At 41.0% G+C, this 19,884-nt stretch overlaps 1 protein-coding gene across 4 annotated transcripts; it reads left to right on the top strand.

Moving 5' to 3' along the window:
* The first annotated feature begins 6,742 nt into the window (after positions 1–6,742).
* Ssdp (Sequence-specific single-stranded DNA-binding protein) lies at positions 6,743–19,458 on the top strand. 4 transcript variants are annotated; one of them, XM_088241380.1, is made up of 7 exons: positions 6,743–7,215; positions 8,263–8,439; positions 9,797–9,952; positions 11,264–11,434; positions 14,059–14,133; positions 18,847–18,960; positions 19,173–19,458. In XM_088241380.1, the coding sequence occupies exons 1-7, from the start codon at positions 6,870–6,872 to the stop codon at positions 19,307–19,309; spliced, it is 1,176 nt and encodes a 391-aa protein (XP_088097506.1). In that variant the 5' UTR covers positions 6,743–6,869; the 3' UTR covers positions 19,310–19,458. The 4 variants fall into 4 exon arrangements, with proteins under 4 accessions (XP_088097506.1, XP_088097508.1, XP_088097507.1 ...); XM_088241382.1 differs by having other exon boundaries at positions 19,137–19,458; XM_088241381.1 differs by lacking the exon at positions 14,059–14,133.
* Positions 19,459–19,884: the final 426 nt, after the last annotated feature.

Below are 19,884 nucleotides of genomic sequence, written 5' to 3'. Positions count from 1 at the left end.
CGCGAAGTTGCTTCTCCTTCGTCATAACAAGGAGATCACCTAGTGGTAGTAAATTACTATAGGCAGGATCCCCGGAGTGGACCGCCTCCTTTGCTAACGCGTCCACTTTTTCGTTACCGGGAATACCACAATGGCTAGGGATCCAGGACATAACAATACTCTTATTGGATGCCTCTGATATAGAAAGAAGAAATCGAGTTTCCACGCAGAGCTCATCCTCGGGATAAAAGGATGGAGGGGATTTGATTTTTTGTAAGGCACTCAAGGAATCCGACAGGATTAGGAACTTGCTATATTGTGAGCTTAAGGCGTATTTGACAGCTTCTCGGATTGCGATACATTCTGCGGTAAATACAGATGCATTCTTGTGCAATTTGTACAATCTTTGAAAGTTGTTGTCTTCACAATATATAGCCGCACCCGTATGGGTTGCCGAATCTGACCGAGATCCATCAGTGTAGATAATTTTCCAACCTATCCATCTTGACGACCGAATACGGTTGAATGTACACCGGGGCTGTAGGTGGCTTTCGACTCCGAATGTGAGTTCAATACTTGGGGCATAAATAGAAGTTTTAAATGGGAAACGATAAAGGGGAAGAAGGTCTTTAGGATAAATGTTAGATTCGAAAGATTTGTAAAAATGAAAACTGTTGACTAGTAAAGGGGGTGGTTTATGAAACCAAAAAGATGAGGATGTCACGCAGTCAGAGAGAAATTGTACCTTTTTGAGGAGCAGGTTGTTTTTTTGGATAGAGCATTTTAGAAGAAATCTATCCGCCAAGTATTGTCTTCTCATACCAAGTGGGGGATCACAAGCTTCTACTTGTAAAGCGTTAATTGGAGATGACTTCATGGCTCCGACGACTAGTCTCAGACTTTGGGATTGGATCCGGTCAAGTCTTTGGAGATTCTTTTTTGAACAAGGTTCTAAAAGGAACGAGGCATAATCTAGATGGCTCCGGATATACGCAGTATAAAAAAGTCTCTGTATAAAAGGGTGGCTCCCCCACCATACTCGCGAGACTGCTCTTAACGTATTCAATCCGGCTTGACACTTGTTTACTATATGATTTATGTATGAGTTCCATGTAAGATGAGTGTCCAGAATTACTCCCAGGAACTTAATCTGGGACGTAAAAGGTACTATCTCATCTCCGTGTTGAATTTTTATGGTTGGGATTTTTCGCTGTCTACAAAAGGTTATGGCATTACTTTTACCAGTCGATAGATCCAAGCCATGTTCCACTAACCAATTCCTGATGTTTCTCATACCTAAATTTAGAGTATTTTCTAGATTATTTGGGTCCTTCCCATATGTATACATGAAGAAGTCGTCCGCGTATTGAAGCAAACTTGTCTCTGAGGGAACAATTCCGCTTATGTCATGCGTATAGATATTGAAGAGAATCGGGCTCAGGACAGAACCCTGAGGTAGTCCCTTGCTCAACTCTCTCTCCACCACAGCATGACCGCGAACACTGATTTCTACCTTTCTGGAGAGAATCAAATTTGCTATAAAGGAAGTGAGTTTTCGCGGGATTCCAATTCGTAGCATTTTAGCTTCTAGAATATGGATAATAACATTGTCATATGCACCACTTATGTCCAGACAGACACCTATAAGAAATTCTTTCTTAGTAAGAGCGGCTCTGATATCAGATGTCAGAACCGACACGCTTTCAATAGTGCTCTTTCTTTTCCTGAATCCAAATTGAGACTCGGGGAGAGTTTTCGAGCTCTCCACAAACCAGTCCAAGCGTTGTCTCACCATATGTTCCGCCACTTTCAACAGTGTGGAGGAGAGGGCTATGGGGCGGTAGGAAGACCCAAAGTTTGGGTCTTTGTTGGGTTTAAGGATAGGGATAATGGATTGGGTTTTCCATGAAGGGGGGATGTTTCCTGATTCAAAGATCATGTTGATCAATGATAGGATGTAGGAGAGGGTAGGATCACTGTTATGTTGGATAAAACTATACAGTATACCGTCCATCCCTGGAGCTGAGTCTGTGAGCCGGGTCAGAATAGTCTTCAGTTCATCTAAACTGAAGCTATGATCTAACCAGCTTCTATTTGTAAACTGGTACCAATAGGGAGACTCATTCCAGTTATTTGCGGTCTGCGGGGCTAATTTGTTGGCGAACTCCTCAACCCACCCTAGGGTCTCAGGACGTCTCACTGGTGGAGTGAAAGAACCTCTAAATCGACGTATCATGCTCCAAACAGTAGATATAGGCACGTCTCGTGATAAAGAGCAACAGAAGTTTTTCCATCCTTGTCGTTTCTTGTCTCTTAAGAGGCGTTTTGTTTTAGCTTCAACCTGTTTAAAACTCAACAGGTTTTCTAGGCTCATGTTTAAGGAGTAAACTTTAGCTTGCTTTTTCCTTTTCAAAACTGCCTCCGCACATTCGCTATCCCACCATGGGGCAGGGGGGGGTTTACTTCTATTGCCTTTCTCCTTTACAGGGACATGTTTGTCTGCTGCTTCGACGATGCATGATGACAATGCTTCATAGCACTTCACTACATTCTCTTTCGTCGGGGTGGGCAGCTCGTTCACTTTAAGTTCAATGTCGTCAGAGAAGTATCTCCATTTAACTCTTTCTGTAATGTATCTCGGTCTTCGTCTTCCCCCAGGGGATAGGCCACTTTGGCAATATCTATGGCTGGATATGAGGCTGACTACTATAGGGTAATGATCACTACCAATAGTGTCATCCTTAATTGACCATTGCACAGATGGTGCCATTGCAGCGCTGGAGATGGTGAGATCCACTGCACTGGGTCGCTGATTTGGAAGCTGAAGGCGCGTCGCGGAGCCATCATTAAGGACACACATATTCAGATCATCCAAGAGATCAACAATATCTCTTCCCAACCTGTCGCATGTCGGAGCACCCCACAGGGCATGGTGAGCATTAAAGTCACCAAGGATAAGGAACGGAGGGGTCAATTTTTGGAACAAAGATAAAAGTATCGATTTTGAGGGTTTGTTGGTTGGGGAGATATACATGGAAAGGATGGTCAAGTCATTAACCTTTGCAGCTGTCACTTGGAAAGGACAGCCATCAGTCTTGACATTAATAGGGATAAAGGGAAGGGAGTTTTTGATGAGGAGGGCAGAGCCACCCTTCCCATCCTCACGATCATCTCGCAGACAGTGGAATCCCCGGAATCTAATAGTAGATCCCGGGACCATCCACGTCTCCGAAATGGCCGCAATTGAAATAGATTCTTCTTGCAATGTATGCAAGAGATCTTCTTTTTTATTAAAAATGCTATGGCTGTTCCACTGCAGAATCCTCATCTGAGGAGCCATGGTGGTGGTTAAGTAGGGAAGTTATATTTAGAAGTTGATGGGCGACGTTGGACGGTATTTGTGGATTGTTTTGAAGGATCGATACTAGAATACTCAATATGGTAGATATAATTGTATTGTTCGATGTTGGGACTGTGCTAGGAAAAGCATTCCCATTAGAACCAGATGGAAGTTGTCCATTCGGGAAATACAGAAGTGAAGGGTCATGATGAGGAACATTAGGTTTGGAAGGTAGTTTTTTTGACCTCGACTTCCTCTCTACTGATTTTTTGTAGGATATTGGCGCGGAGGGCGCGGGCATAACAACATTGACATTCGGTTTTGTCGTTTTAGAGACGATTTCTGCATAGGAAATCGTCGCTTTTCCGAACATTTTAGAAGCTTCAATATATGAAATGTTTCTATCAGCCATCGTGTGTTTTATGTTTTGTTGCCTTTTAAGCTCAGGGCACAGCTTGCTGGTGGCAGAGTGGTTACCAGAACAATTGAGGCATTTTATATCTTCTGCCGCCACCGTGCAGGATTCCCCATTGTGTGAGGAGCCACACTTGTAACAGCGCACAAGGGATCTACAGACAGTCTTTGTATGTCCGTACTTACAGCATTTAAAACACTGAATTGTCGGAAATACGTAGAGTTCTACGGAGAGGGACACATTGAAGATGGAAATGTGGGAAGGTAGAGATTTTGAGTCGAAGGTCAAAACCACCGTGTGGGAGGGTTTCCATTCGACTACGTCACCATTACTCGATCTGTAATTCAGTCGTCGAGCCTTGATTACTTTTCCGAATCCATGAGGTACCTCGGCATTCTCCACAATGTCCTGTTCAGACCAGTGCGAAGGGATGCCTTTGGTAACACCTTGTTTAGTTACTAGGAAAGTCGGAATGAAAACGTTATAATTATCTTTTTTAGCTATTTCTGATTTTACGAACGTATTGGCTTCGTTTGCCGTCTTAAACTCCACAGAAATACGGTTACGGCCGACGGACTTGATTCCGTTCCAGGCAGTCCGAATATTGTTTCTATGAAGAAATCGACCGAAGTCAATATCGTACAAGTTGGTTTGGGTGACGCCGTCTACTTGTACTTTTGTTACATGTACGATAAATGGAGCACGATCCATTCCATTGTACATGCGGGATTGGACTTTGGTAGGTGTGGTAATAGGCGATAAATTGTTTGTGACCTCTGGAGTACCTGGGTTTGTAGAAGCTGAGGGTCGGGGGCTAGGTGTTTTGTGTGGGAGGGGGCGGTCTGACTCAGAACTCGATTTCCTCTCCGAATTTATAAGTTTGAGTTTTTTTGATTTAGGCCTTATTGTAACAAATTCGGCGGGATCTGGAACAGTGTCCATTGTACCGCACGACGAATCTAATTGAGATCCATCCGGTGGATCCGGAGGTTTCTCTTTATCGTTCATTTATAACAAATAAAAAAAAAGAAAAGTACAAAACAAGTTGTAAAAACCAAAAAAAAATTTGGCTACACGTGTATGGAAAAAATAATTGTTACCTGGTTATTAGGTTTCGGGACAGAGAACGAAAACAAACACAAACTACTGAAAACACTTAATAATAGATAAAATTGTATATAAACCACTCTTTTTTTAACCCAATTAGTGAATTATTTCGACTTTTTAAGGAAAAAACACAATAATTCTTATCTAAGACAAACAAAAACGACCGCCACCACTGTTAGTCATAGACAATCTCTCGAATAAAAATAATAATAAAAATCTACTTCTTTTTTATGGCTTTTTCCCATCGCGCTAATGGGGTGTTCTAGCCAGTGTCGTGTTTTTTAGTTTCATGCATATTTACGTTTTTTTGTTTCGTTGAAATTCTATGTAATATCTAGTTAGAAATGATGTTAAGCTGTAAATATGTTATATTATTACATATGTATATTATATTAAATACTAACTTGTATGTATTATATTACTAACACATGTGTAAATATGTAAATAAAAAATAAAAAAAAAACTCGACACTGGCCAGAACACCCGAGTTAAGAGAAAAAAACGAAGAAGAAAAAGAATACGCCACGATTTAAGTTAATTTTGAACTTCGGTTGCAAGCGCTATTTTTTTTTTAACATCATCACGAATCTTGACATTACAATTTTATATTCTGTCACGAATGTTGATGGGTGCGAAAATAGAGGAAGACCGAGAAAGACATGGCATGACGGATATTATCCATGGCTTTATCCCACTGAGTTCCTCCAGGGTGTGCTTGGTTACAGTAGTTTGAAGACTAGAAGGAATGTGTATTTCACTACGCACTTCTTTCGATTGTTGCGCGGTATTATTGACAACCCTGAAATTATGCGGAGCATTAGCTTTTATATTCCTGATAATTACCTTAGACAGCGTCAACATAGACTGTTTCACATTCCAATATACAGGACCAACCTGCCAATGGTTATGCCTGTTGGAAGGGCTATTTCTACGTTGAACAATATCACTTTGGACAGTGACATTTTTCACGTCTCTGAGGGAGTTTTTCGTTACAAGATTCTCTTACTGTTTTAACATATTATTCTTTGGATATTATGTACACTAATGTGTTTTTTTAAATATATTTCTAATTTAACCTAATTATTTCCATATGTAGGAATTAAGATATTCCATTTTGTAATGTACATATATGTGAATAAATAAATAAATAAATGACCAAATTTAACATTTGTTATTAACATTTGTTATTTGTTAATAACAATTATTTAATTGAAGATGGACGAGAATATGTATGAATGTAGAAGAAGCTAGATCTGCATGCAAACATAATATAAAACTAATGTCAATGAATGCCTCGACACGTATAGAAAATAAAATTACTTGCTTGTAGTGAGTATAACAGGCTACCGGAGTCCCATAGAACGCCAAAAATTGACTATATTCATAAAAAATTACTACTTGAGGAGGTACGTGGAAGGTAAAATTTAGTTTTAAGTTATTATTTTCTTCGAACATTTCTTTCTTACTAGATGCAAATTTTTAATATTAATTTTTATAATGAATTGTTTTAATTTCTTTGTATTATATACTTTCTTGCTATCTTATTTTAGTTTTATGAACATATTATTACTTGTTACTTTATTATTATTATCATACTTTTATAAAAAATATTATTCAGTCCCAAAATGAGTTTGTTTTAACTTCTGGGAGTAAAACAAAAATGTATGATTTAATAATTTTTTAGAAGAAGTTTTTTGTGAACTAAATAAAGATAGGGTGATTTGGAGTTCTATACTCTCTGCCTACCCTTACGGGGATACGGCGTGATAGTTTGTTTGATTGAAATGAATTTATTATACGATTTTTTTATCCACAATTGCCGGTCAAAGTTATAAGGTTAGTAAAAAGAATCACACAAGCGAGCAAAGTAGCGCGCATTCGCGAACACGCGCCCAAATTACTTGACAGTTCACTGTTATTGAAAGCGAACGCTCAACAGACGCCATCGATCAATGACATTTTGTGGGTGTTTTGTGAAGTAGTTCGCGCGTTGATGTGAATAACGAGCGGATACCAAGAAAACGCGCCATGTACGCCAAGGGCAAAGGTTCGACGGTGCCCTCGGACGCCCAGGCCAGGGAGAAGCTGGCCCTGTACGTGTACGAGTACCTGCTGCACGTCGGCGCGCAGAAGGCGGCGCAGACCTTCCTGTCCGAGATCCGCTGGGAGAAGAACATCACGCTGGGCGAGCCGCCGGGCTTCCTGCACTCGTGGTGGTGTGTGTTCTGGGACCTGTACTGCGCCGCGCCCGAGCGGCGCGACACCTGCGAGCACTCGTCGGAGGCCAAGGCGTTCCACGACTACGGCTTCGTCAACTCCGGCTACGGGGTCAACGGGATCGGACACAACGCCGGCCCGGCGCCCCCCAACGACGGTGAGCTCAATTTCCCGCACTGAATAACATTATTATCGTCGTAGCGCCGTCACCCCGAGGGCGCCCTGCAGTAAATAAATATCCCAGCACGTCTTGCAACTACAGAGCGCATGGACGGCTGGGATTCGAGTTAGTCGATTCCAGTCAATAACAGATAATAATAGGAGCTAGATAACATCATTGTTATTTATTATGGATGACTTATCTTGCGCCATTTTCGTAATATATTACCTCAAGGGCGCTTTACAAAGTGATTATCTTTATACATACAATTCCTCTTACGTGCGATGTCACCGAACTCCTTCTAAACGGCTTAACCGATTTACGTGCGGTTTTCAAATAAATATAGATCTTTGCGCTGTGCACACGCACACCGGACACACACAGGACACTGGACTTCGGACACGGAAAATCTTCAATCTAATATGTAAAAAAGAAGTAAGGAGCATAAATGTTTTATTCGTCGATCTACCAGCGTTGACATCACACGTACAGAGGATAAATATATAAAAAGATGAAATAAATACATATAAATTCATACATGTAAAAATTTTATTTTCATGTACTCGTAAATATTTTTCAATAATCAAATATTTTTATTTTATTTTTAAGAACAGTTAGTTATTGTAAATTGGGCGGGATCAGGACAAGGATGCTTATAGAGAGGATAAGGAGGGAAAAGGAGAGGCACATATTTATTATTATAATGTCTACCAAGTTGACAGCTGAAAATCTCAAATAAACATTAGTATGTTTGACAACTGAGGTGTCCAGATGCAATCACTGCAAGGGTCGTTGTTTGTATTAAAAGGGAAGGTCTCAGCGAGAAAGTGAGGTTTTACCGAGCATTCGCAAGAGAGAGAGAGACGAGCGCCGAGCAGACCGCCCGCTGTGACGCTGCACGGTTCCGTACAAGAAGCTGCAATAGACGAACGGAGATCCAACAAAGAAGAAATTCGAGATACTCTTATTTTCAACAAATGTTCCTGGTTATATTTTATCCTGTGCTCGAGTTAAAAAGTTCACCAGTTTTAATGTCTGTTCCAGTGGGCATGGGAGGCGGCATGCCGGCCGGCTTCTTCCCCAGCTCTGCCCTGCGGCCGTCGCCCCCCGGAGCGCCCTCCCCCCAGCTGCTGGGCGCGGGCCCGCAGCCCTTCATGGGCTCCTGGTACCCGGGCCCCCGCCCGCGGATGCCCATGCCGAATGACTTCAACGGACCGCCAGGTAATTCAAACAGTATTATGATTTATTATTATTATTATTCAAGTAGAGGCAGACGGCTATCAGCTGATATGTCCCTGTGTTGTCTTTCTGGTTAGCTTTTTTCGTTTATTTATTTTTTAATATGTTCAAATGTTTGTAGACAAGGCTGGATTTTATTCCCAACAGACATGGAGAACACTTAAGAGAAGTGAATATGGATGTAAAGGCATTCAAAAGGCTTCTGAATTGTTATCGGCTGGTTTACATGGCTATTTTACACACTGTGTAACATTCAATATTCTGCTTATGTGTGAACATCCACATTTCCTTAAGTCTTCCATCTGCTAACTTGTGAAGTAAAATAGCAGAAACCTAATGGGCCTGTCACACACTCGACGAGTAGCATGGGAAGCAGCGAGGAAAGGAGGCAGAGACGTAGTGTGGTAACATTACTCGTCGTGCCTATTGCTCCCTATTTTGTCGGTTTTTGAGCACCAGTCAAAGGACCGGCAATATGAGCGCGAGTGGCTGGCCACATAATCGCGCGGTCGCAGTACCCATCGAGCGCTCACACATCACGCACGTGTCATTTTTGAATGATGTATATTTCTTTGTGTGACATTGATATAATTAGCTATACTAAAAATGCATAGCGCGCACAGAATGTATAGAAAGACAAATGACAACTGCGATTAATTGCGCGAGTAGAGCAGTGTGTGGGCGGAGAGGGCAACATCGGGCGAGAGGGCGGCAGCGCGAGTAGCAAAGTGATGAGCAGCGCAAGGAGCGTAGTGTGGCGGGGCTATTATACAATATTTTATCCACAAGATGTGGGTTAGATTCATCTGACTGAATTATTTCAGAAGGTAGAATGGTCAATGTTTCACATTTTTATTGATTGTTGCGCGTTGTGATCGATAATTCTGAGATTAGGATGAGCATTGGTTTGTATGTTCCTGATAATTACCTAAGACAGCGTCAGCACAGATTGTTTCATATTCCGATATACAGACTTTGGAAGGGCTATCGCTACGCTGAACAACATCGCTCCGGATGTTGATCTGTTCCATGTATTTCATCTATTTTTTTCTTTTTTATAATATGTACGTAGTGAATATATGTTTGTAATGTATATGTTATATTTAAATAATTTAATCGAATGTTACACGGGGTGTAAATTAGCCACTAAAATCAGCCAACGACAGCTAGGTCATAAGCCCTGTAAATGCCTAGACTTTGGTATTCCCTAATCAAAAATGTTTTATAATTTCTGTTGCAATAAATTAAGATCTATCCAGCCCAGCCCGTCTACAAGCGTTTTGACATTCTCAAAATGTTGTCTAATGTATTATGTATTTCAATATCCGATCTGTTGCAGGCCAGCCGATGATGGGTAACTCCCTGGAGAGGGGCGGCCCGGGCGGCATGATGGGCGGCCCGCGGATGAACCCCCCCCGAGGGCCGGCGGGGGCCATGGGGCCCATGAGCCCCTCGGCATACACGCCCCTCAGGGGCCCGCCCCCTCAAGGGCCGGGTGAGTCCTCCCAATCCCGTAGGAAATAGCCACCGATAACGAGCTTGAAATTCGGCAGTTTAAAAAAGAATATTAATATTTTTCATGAAAATAAAAATATGTCAATCGAAGCTTAACTGGCAGTGCACAACGGAGTTTTAGTCCCAACACTTATGTATGGAACTGGCAGAGGAAGGATGAAAGCTGAGTGAACGCGGTTGAAATGTGATGTCTTAGACGAATGTGTGAGAAATCAATGTATGACAGGGTTACGAATGATGTAGCCTCTTCTACAAAATTAAAGATTTTATACCGAGAAAGGAAAAAATTATGATGTACGAAGCCTATGTCAAAAGTAAATTGAGTTACATGATCGCCTTCTGGGGAACTGGTAACAAGACAGACATAACAAGAATACAAAGACAACAAAATAAAATTCTTAAACTAACATACAACCTACCCTACCTGACCTCTACGACTGAACTGTACAAAAAAACACACCAGTTTGACATAAACCACTTGACTAAAATTGAGACCTTAAAAATTGTGCACAAAATAACACCGGGAAACATACAAGACGACGACATAATATTAGTCAAAAATGCTGACATACACAAATATAACACCCGACAACAACAACACTATCATATTGAAAAAGCAAAGACAAACACAGGACAGTCAAAAATACTACATAATGGACTTAAACACTACAACGACTTACCTTACTACTTGAAAACTTTTACTGGAGACAAATTTAAAATCAATCTGAAAAAGCACATGATGACTGAAATACTAGACTAGGCGAGACATAAAATGACTAGACAATATTAAATTTCTAATGTAACCCTAACGGGTTTTTTAAAATTGTAAATAAATAAAAAATATTTTTTTAAAAAAGACACTTAAATAAAAAGATCAATTACACTTTACCTGCTTTGAATTTAGGTTAAGACAATAATTTATCCTTTATTAGTTGTCTACCTGTTATTATTCTTCATTCGCGTGGCACACGCGGTGGCGCGCGGGCCGCGGCATCATCATTACGACATAATTTTGGCTTTTTTGACACATCAAATAAATTATGAAAAAAATTCAACGTAAAACTGGGGTGACGAAAAATGTAAAAAAACATTAATTGGGGGAAATATTTGTATGAGAATGTATGAAGAAAAATGGATCCTGAACATTTCGGTGTAAAAAGCGGGATAACGCAAAATTGAGGAACGTAAAAACGAGGTTTTACTGTATTTTGGAAGATCAAGGAATTTAGGATATTAATATTTTATGCACCAAAATACACAACATGAAACATTGTCCGTTGTCTCTCCGCAGGTATGCCCCCGGGGATGGGCATGGGCGCGCGGCCGTCGTGGCAGGGCGGGGGGCCTGTGTCGTACGCGGGCGGCTCCCCGGGCGGCGCGTACGGCCCCCCGGGCGCGGGGAACGGCCCCCCGGGCCCCGGCACGCCCATCATGCCCTCGCCTCAGGACTCGAGCAATTCCGGTGAGTGCGCCGCTCTCGGGTCGGCCCTCGGCCCCCCCAAATATACTAACCTTAATGAACATCGATTGTGACATGGAAAGTGTTTCCAAATGCTTAAAATTAATTTTTAAAAATATCTGCGTTACTCTTAATAATATTGATAATATTCCTCGGTTGAGTGATGCTAAAGACTCCCAAAGATGCTTAATTCAATTCTCTCGGGAGTTATTAATATTTATATATTACAACACAGATGACGAACATTAAAAAAAGGGAATATGGAAGTCTAGGCATTCACAGGGCTTAGGACCTGTCATTGACTGGTTTAAGCGGCAATTTTGAACAGTGTAACATTCACTATTCCGCTAATGTTTGAACATCTATATTCCTTCCACTTTTAAATATGTTTCGGGTATGTGGCGGAATGCACTTATTGATCCTTGTAAAGTTAAAGAGCTGAAATCTTTATCGATGTAGGTAAGATTCTGGACGAAATTCACCTACATACTAGGCAACTTCTGAAAATATTTTTAAATATCTGTATTTCTTGGACCAGCTGGTTTTATCATCAATTTTTAGAGTTTGTCCAAAATTTTGTAAAAACAAGAACTGAATTCAACCCCATCGGGAGTTATTTATACAAATATATTACAACAGAGATGAAGAACATTAAGCTTTATTTATTTATTATATACAAGCCAATTACAGCAGTTATATGAAGAAACATATGTACAAGAAACTCAACAAAAATAACATAAATCTACGTAGCAAAGATGAACAAGGGCAATAAAAGACTTCGAGTTGACCCATGCCAATCCATCTTCATCTCACGCTGTGTTGATGGCGAGGAAATTACGAAAAGCCGATAGATCAGTCCCAAAGAATTCCAAGTTGTGTGACGATTTAACTAATCTACGCATTCTGATACGATAATAAATAACTGTACCATAGAGCAGCAATCGGCAACCAGCGGGTCGCATTGCCATATCACTCTGTCTTTGCGTACAGACCTCGCTTCCTCTACATTCATACATCTTCTCATGTGCGCACGCCGATTATTCCTACTCTCGACATGTCCATTTTCGAGTATTTGTTGGACTCGATTGTGCCGTGTCTTTCTCGGTCTTCCTCGTTTTCTGCATCCATCAACATCCGCATCGTAGATCCTTTTAGCCGTTCTCTCGATGTCCATTCGCTCTACGTGTCCAAAACGACGCAGCACCTTATCCTTGATTCTGTCGATGATGCGTGTCTCAGCCTTACACAGTTCACGGATCTCGACATTTGTGCACCTATCATACATCGTTCTACCACACATTCGCCTGAGGGATCGCATTTCATGACAGCATTCAACCTACTTTCATAATTATCAACATTCATTAGCAAATTGCGTTTCTTGTATACATCGTAGACCTTTCTTACAATAATGTCATGACAGGTCACGAGCCTGGTAAATGCCTAGACTTCCATATTCCCTTCTATAAAATGTTCTTCATGTTTGTTGTAATATATGAATTAAAAAAAATAATAATTAAGCAATTAAAAAAAAATTTTCAACAAGTGAGAAACAAGTTTTAGGAATCTGGGATTTGAGTCGTAGCAGAACTGACGCTCTAGCCACGGAACCACAACCGTGTGTCCGGGCGGACGAGGAATACAGTTCTGTGTGTGAAATAGAACCAGAACTCATCGTTCTGGCACTATATTGTCGTTAACATAAGTTGTGTCCGTTTTTTTTCCAAATTTAAAAATGATGATCATCATTTCCTTTCCCCCCCTAATGGTGCATAGAGCACTGCATCGGTACACCAATCGCAGCGCATCTTAATAATTTTTGTTACATGGAGGTAAGGTGATCAGTCTTACGCTTTAGGTACCATTACCGGGGACTATGAAATATTCATTTGTTAAAACACTCTTTTAAATAAATATTTCACGTCGACCATGTCGGGAATCGAACTCGAGACCTTTTGGATGGTAGGCAAACGCGCTGACCATTACATTTTTTTTTATTTCGTTTTTTAAATAATCACTTAAACTCTAAACTTCTCTCTCAAATAAAATATTTAAAAAAAATGTAAATAGGGGCTAGATTTCTTACTGTCCATGCGCTCTGTAGTTGCAAAACGTGCTGTAATCTAGCTCCTATATATCAAAATTGTTATGTATCATAATTGGAGATGAGGAACTAGAATCCCAACCGTCGATGCGCTCTGTAGCTGCAAGACGTGCTGGGATATTAGATATTATACAGCGCCCTTGAGGTGATTTTCACAAAAATGGCGCTATATAAATTATCCAAACATAAATATATACACCACGAGGCCGAATGTAAAACAACACCAAAAGTAAAGGTCTCTACAAGATTGTGTTTGCCTTTACTTTGCATTTTACGACACAATTTATGTTAACACTTATGTTATATAGTTTTCGTCCTGTAAATCAAATCGCTATCGGAACTCCGAGTCTCATTGTGATGAGAAACTGGTTCTATTTCCGAGGCTGAACCGTATTCCTCACCCGCCCGGACCCGGATAAAATCATCGACAGACAGGCGTGGCAGAGTCTCTTGCTGCGTGAATTATTAAGATGCGTCTCTGGCGTCGCGAGTCATATCTTCTTTTCTGGTGCGTGATGTGTTGCAGGAGGGGAGAGCATGTATACGCTCCTGAAGCCGGTGGGGGGAGACTTCGACCACGGCCCCCCGTCTTCGCAGGAAGGTGAGACCGCGTTACTTAACACCGCGCTTCTCTGTTCTGTGCTAACAGCTGGCCGTGTCGCTTGGCTCATGTGTCGTCACTGTCTGTGTATCTAACACCGCGGTCGTCGCACGGTCACCATTGTATCTAACGCGGCGAGGTGACGCTGTACTCTCGCACGGTCCCATTGTGTCTATCGCTGCCTGGGGGTGGTCACCAGTGTGCCGTGCATTTTGTTCTCTTATTTCTGTATCTGACACTGTTTGGGGATCATAACCGGCGTCATGACCAGTGTGCTGTATGTTTGCTGTGTTTTCATCGTTGTATTTAACACTGGAGATTGACACCAGTGCACTGTAAATTTTCTGTGTTCTTGCATTATTGTATCTAACACTTGGGTCATCACCAACGTGTGTATGCAAATCTGTGTCGGACAAACACCGTATTTAATACTCTGTAGGGTTGTCACCGGTGCGCTGTTCACTTTCTTTGATCTGTTATTATCGTATCTAACACTGCGGGAGTCATCACCGGCGCTCTGTCACAACTGTATGTGCGCCGTACTCCGGTCCAGTGTCAGGTAACTTCCGCATTTAACACTCTGTGGTGATGGTTACCAGTGCACCGTACATTTTCTGTATTGTCACCGTATTTAACACTGTGGGGGGATTGTCACCGGTGTGCTGTACATTGTCTGTGTTCCGTCATGATTGCATCTAGAACTGTCCGGGCGTCACCCGTGCGCCATCCTTTGTGTAATATAACCACTGTATTTAATTTAATACGCTGTGGTGATTGTTATCAGAGTGATCATTATATTTTATTTATTTATTTAATCCAATATAAAATACAATTACATAGTTCACAAAAATGTTTTTACAATAGGTACGGTACATCTTTATATATAATTCCTCTGTACTTGTGGTTTTCAGAGAAATATAGATCTTTGCGCTGTGCATGTTCGTAGATATTAAAATCTTCAATCGAATATATAAAAAAGAAGTTAGGAGCATAAATGTTTTATTCATCAATCTACCAGGATTGCATCCGAGGAGACTGCATTTGCAAAAAAATGGAAAGATGTTGTTTTTTTGTGTATAAAAAAAGCTTGTTTTAGAATTTTTACAAACTTCATTTGTTTTTTGTGGATCTCAATGAGATTCGTTCCTTATCTTGTTAATTTTACCCATTTATTTATTTTGATTGGATTTTTGGTAACACTAAAATAATATTGAATTTGATACATTTTTGAAAATCGTATTCCTACATAAGTACACGCCTCTGTTGGTGAGACGACCGGAGTTTGACGTTTGAAAGAAGAATGCTACGTTTTTGTAGACTAGAAATATTTAACATTGACTCTATTTCAGCATAAGAATAATTATCTCTCTCTAGTCCTAGCATCTATGCTATTTTTCGAAGCAAGCGATGTTGGACTGATTCAATGTGATTTATGCGATTGACATAGAATGGAGAGCAGCCCACTATTCTAGGAGGCATATTCTAGAAGAGGGCGAACAGTTGAGCAATAAAGAGTTTTGATTGTACGGACATTAGTAAAATCAGAGGATATTCTGTTAATGAAGCCGAGTAATTTCAGTGATTTATTTACTGTATTATCCATATGCTCGTTGTATGTCAGTTTATAGTCCAAAACAACTCCTAAATCTCTGATGGACTTAACTACATCAATTTTGGAGTTTTCTATTAGGTACTCGAAGGAAATCGGTTGTTTTGTTCTATGAAATGACATTATTTTGCATTTTTTAATATTTAGTTCTAATTTATTGACTTTACACCATCGGTTAAAAGAGTTAATGTCTGATCTGAAGAAGAAAGCAGTCTTGTGAAGTTTGAATTATTTTGAGGATTTTGTTATCGTCCGCGAAGAGCCAAAATATTATTTTAGTATTATCATAATCCCGTAATAAAAATAAATGGGTAGAAAACATTGGAAATTTAAGGAACGAATCTGACTGAGATCCACAAAAAAACAAATGCTGTTTGTAAACATTCAAAAGCAATAGTTTTCATACACAAAAAAACATCTTTCCATTTTTTTGTAAATGCATTCTCCTCGAATGCAACCCTGGTAGATCGACAATTAAAACATTTATGCTCCTTACTTCTTTTTTACATATTAGATTGAAGATTTTAATATCTACGAACACGCACAGCACAAAAATCTACATTTCTACAGTTTTTTCAAAAGTTCACTCATCGGATCAATTGTGTATTGCTTGAATACATATAATCGCATAATGTTTACTCATGGTCCTTTTCATTCATTGCCCGCTTTTTGTTTGTGTTTGATGGAGTACTGTTGTTTGCGTACGGACAAGTATGTTTGCCGCACGCTTTCGCTCTGCCGGAAAGGAAGCTTGTCCGGGTCACGGAGGTTAGAGCTCCCGGTGCGAGTTGACGCATCTCTCGCGGGGGACAGTCGCGGCGGCCGTTGACTATGCCCCGTCGGAGATTGCGAGGGGGGACTTCCGGGGACATCCACCGGACAGATTAGTCAAGTTAAACATGAAACCGGAATAAATTTTACTCTCTTCTTTAAGAGAGTAAAATCAATACTTTTTTAGTAAAATAATAATTTGATGATTTACCAAAATATTTAATTTTGAGGGCCATTTTCAGCGAGTTGTAAATAACTCACTATTAGAAAATAGAAATCAAGTCTGGGTGGATTGGGATTCGAACCATGGACCTTTGAGCCGTGAGTCCAAGACACTAGCTGCGGGACCACAACCCGATTTAAATTGAAAAACTTTACATATCTCTTAATTATTTAAATTTTGAACTAGTATTTCAAATGGACATTTTCGCACTGGATATGCTGGGTTTTAATACAAAAAAATATTTATCCATAAATTTATATGTCTTCTTCAGCTTTCTTCCCTCCACTGCCGGATGGCGGCCTCTTCCAAACATCTCCGTTCCTTCCTATCACCCGCTTTCATCATCCACCTTTTACCGACCCATCTTTTCTGTGGCCTTCCAGCACTCCTTATGTTTGCCCGTGGTCTCCACTTAATTATTCTGGGTGTCCACCTGCCATCATCTTGCCTCGCCGAGTGTCCCGCCCGCTGCCATTTTAATTTTGCTGCACGGTCCATGATATCCACGCCTCCGGTTCGGCGCCTTATTTCTTAGACATACACCGAGCATCTGTCTTTCTGTGGATTTTAGTTTCTGGTTACATACTATCCGAAGAACAATTATACAAATGAAATTGATGCCGATACGACAATAAATTGGTTTTACTGGATTCGAAAGAGCATGAGAATAGAACTAATAACAAGGAAGACAGAGACGCTGTTCTGTATCTGACCTCAATATCCCCAAATATCCCAATGTTGGCAATCACTCTGGCGAAGGTCTCTCCGTCCTGCGCTGCCCGAAAAATTCTGCTCCACAGTCCCGAAGCCAGTCCAGCCTCGTATATTATGCAGCCAAGGACATCTGCCTTCTTTCAGCTCCTCGGTGACCCTCTATCTTGCCCTTCAAAATTAAATTAAGCAAGTGGTACTTTCTTCCACGCATTATATGCCCCAGATACAAACTTTTATGGTGGTTTTATTCATTTCATTTCATTTATTTATTCAGACATTTAGAACATTACAGAAAGACAACCCGATTCATTCTAAATACAACAATAGATCACAAATTACAGTAGATAGTTACGTTTTTAAAATAATATAACAAAATGTAAAAATAAAAATTACAAGTTAGAAAGTGCTTTCCTAAGGTAAGGCCCACTGTCGTAAAATATGTCAACATCCGAGGCGATGCGATTAAGGAGCAAGATTGCTCTACCAACCGGCATGACCATTGGCAGGTTGATTCTGCATCGCGGTAGGTAGAACAATCGACGCTGTCTTTGTCAAAGATAGTTATCAGGTACGAACAGACCTACATTCATCAGAATGCGACCACTAATCACCTGGAAAAAGTGAACACCCAAATGAACGCCCCTCCTCCTCCATAATGAATGATAACCTAGCATCCCCAGCAAAAAGTCAGTTGGGAAGAGCCGAGGATAATATCCACACTCTTTTAGGTACAGATAGCGCAATACTCTGCACTCTCTCCACCATCAAAGAGTATCGAGCCTCATGTGGCGACCAAATAATAGAACTAAACTTCAAATGACTTCTTACCGAGGAATTATACAATGTCCCCATAACCCGAGTGTTAGAAAAGATCTTGGTATTTCTAAGAACAAAACCGAGCATTTTAAGGGAGTCATTACATAGATTAACTTTTTACCTTTTTTTTTTTATGCACCACAACAGGCCAGGAGGCCTAATCACAGTGGTGAATTATATCACAGAGCACCCAGGCTTGAGAAAAATCACATTGAAATTTTTTGTGTTCTCACCGGGAATCGAACCCGGAACCTTCCGTGCGTGAGTCAAGCGTCTTGACCACTACACCACGGAGGCGCCGAATGAAGATTAAAAGATAACTGAGGTTAGGAGGTCTCTGTTCGTTCTAGCTCGAATTTAGACTTCTGAGTTCGTTATCAGGTCTGTCCAAGGTATTACATCTACCGCATAAATATATTTTTTAGCACAGAGTTAAATTGGCTATCCTCGGCGGAATGGACACTCTGCTAGAGAGGAAGTCTGTCTCGGGGTTAGGGAGGATAGAGCTTCAAGCGACGGGTGCTCGGGTCGAGTTTTCTATGCCATTCTCGTATTGATTGCAATATTGATTTGTTCGCAGGACTGGGCGGTGTTGACGGAATGAAGGCATCTCCGGGGGGCGGCGGAGGGGGCGCGGGGGGCTCCTCCACACCGCGCGACGACTCAGCCTCCGGAATGACAGACTATAATCTAGGTTCGTACCTGTAAATACCAAAAGACGTACATATTTCCTGTAGAGATATGCGAAGAAGACAGCGCGCCAGTTTCGACGGGTCGTCTCGATCTCCGTATCCCGGTCATCTTGACACCGTCAACCGAGTCCCGGTTTGTCGGACAGAGCGAATTTTACTAATTACCGGTTGATAAAAGATTGCTTCTATTAAGAACCGGTGAATTTTCCGACAGGTGGATTCGGGGGGCCCGGGGGGGATCAGAACGACCAGAACGAGTCGGCCGCCATCCTGAAGATCAAGGAGAGCATGCAGGAGGAGGCCAAGCGCTTCGAGAAGGACTCGGACCACCCGGACTTCTTCATGCCGTAGGACGCGACCGCTCCGCGGGGCTCCGGTCGGCCGCCGAGCGGCCTCGTCTTCGTAAAATCAAATGGAACCTGAACTTTGTATTTCGAGCGCTGTTTTTACGGTCATTCGTTATATAATTTAAATGAAAATAAAAACATTTTATTTCCAACCACTTCGTGTTTAATGTATTACAACGGAGATGATCAACGCTTTGGAGGAAATACGAAAGTCCGGGCATTTACATTTACATGGCTTATGCCTGTCATTGGCTCGTTTTACTCACTGTGTAACCTTTGCCGTTTTGCCTATTTATTTAGATTTTTTTATTTACGACAAAATACATCATATGATTTTACGTATTTTATTTCTGCACAGTATTCCCGATCAGCAAAAGTGCTGGTAATGAGGGGAAACAATATATTACATATTAAGTCACCTCGCTCCCTCGCCATTTATCAATGATCCAAAAAAAAATTTCTTCATCAATTTGGCTGTTTGCTGACAACACTAAGATTCTCAAACAGATTGACAGCCCTTCCGATTGTTCACTATTACAATCTGATTTACTGTCTTTTAGCGCCCGCTGCTCATCCAAT

The sequence above is a fragment of the Micrasema longulum genome, unplaced genomic scaffold (assembly GCF_059751315.1).
Source record: "Micrasema longulum isolate JH-2025_06_02 unplaced genomic scaffold, ASM5975131v1 h1tg002874l, whole genome shotgun sequence".
Classification (NCBI taxonomy): domain Eukaryota; kingdom Metazoa; phylum Arthropoda; class Insecta; order Trichoptera; family Brachycentridae; genus Micrasema; species Micrasema longulum.
Note: the sequence above shows the minus strand (reverse complement) of the source record. Positions and strands in the feature narration are given on the sequence as shown.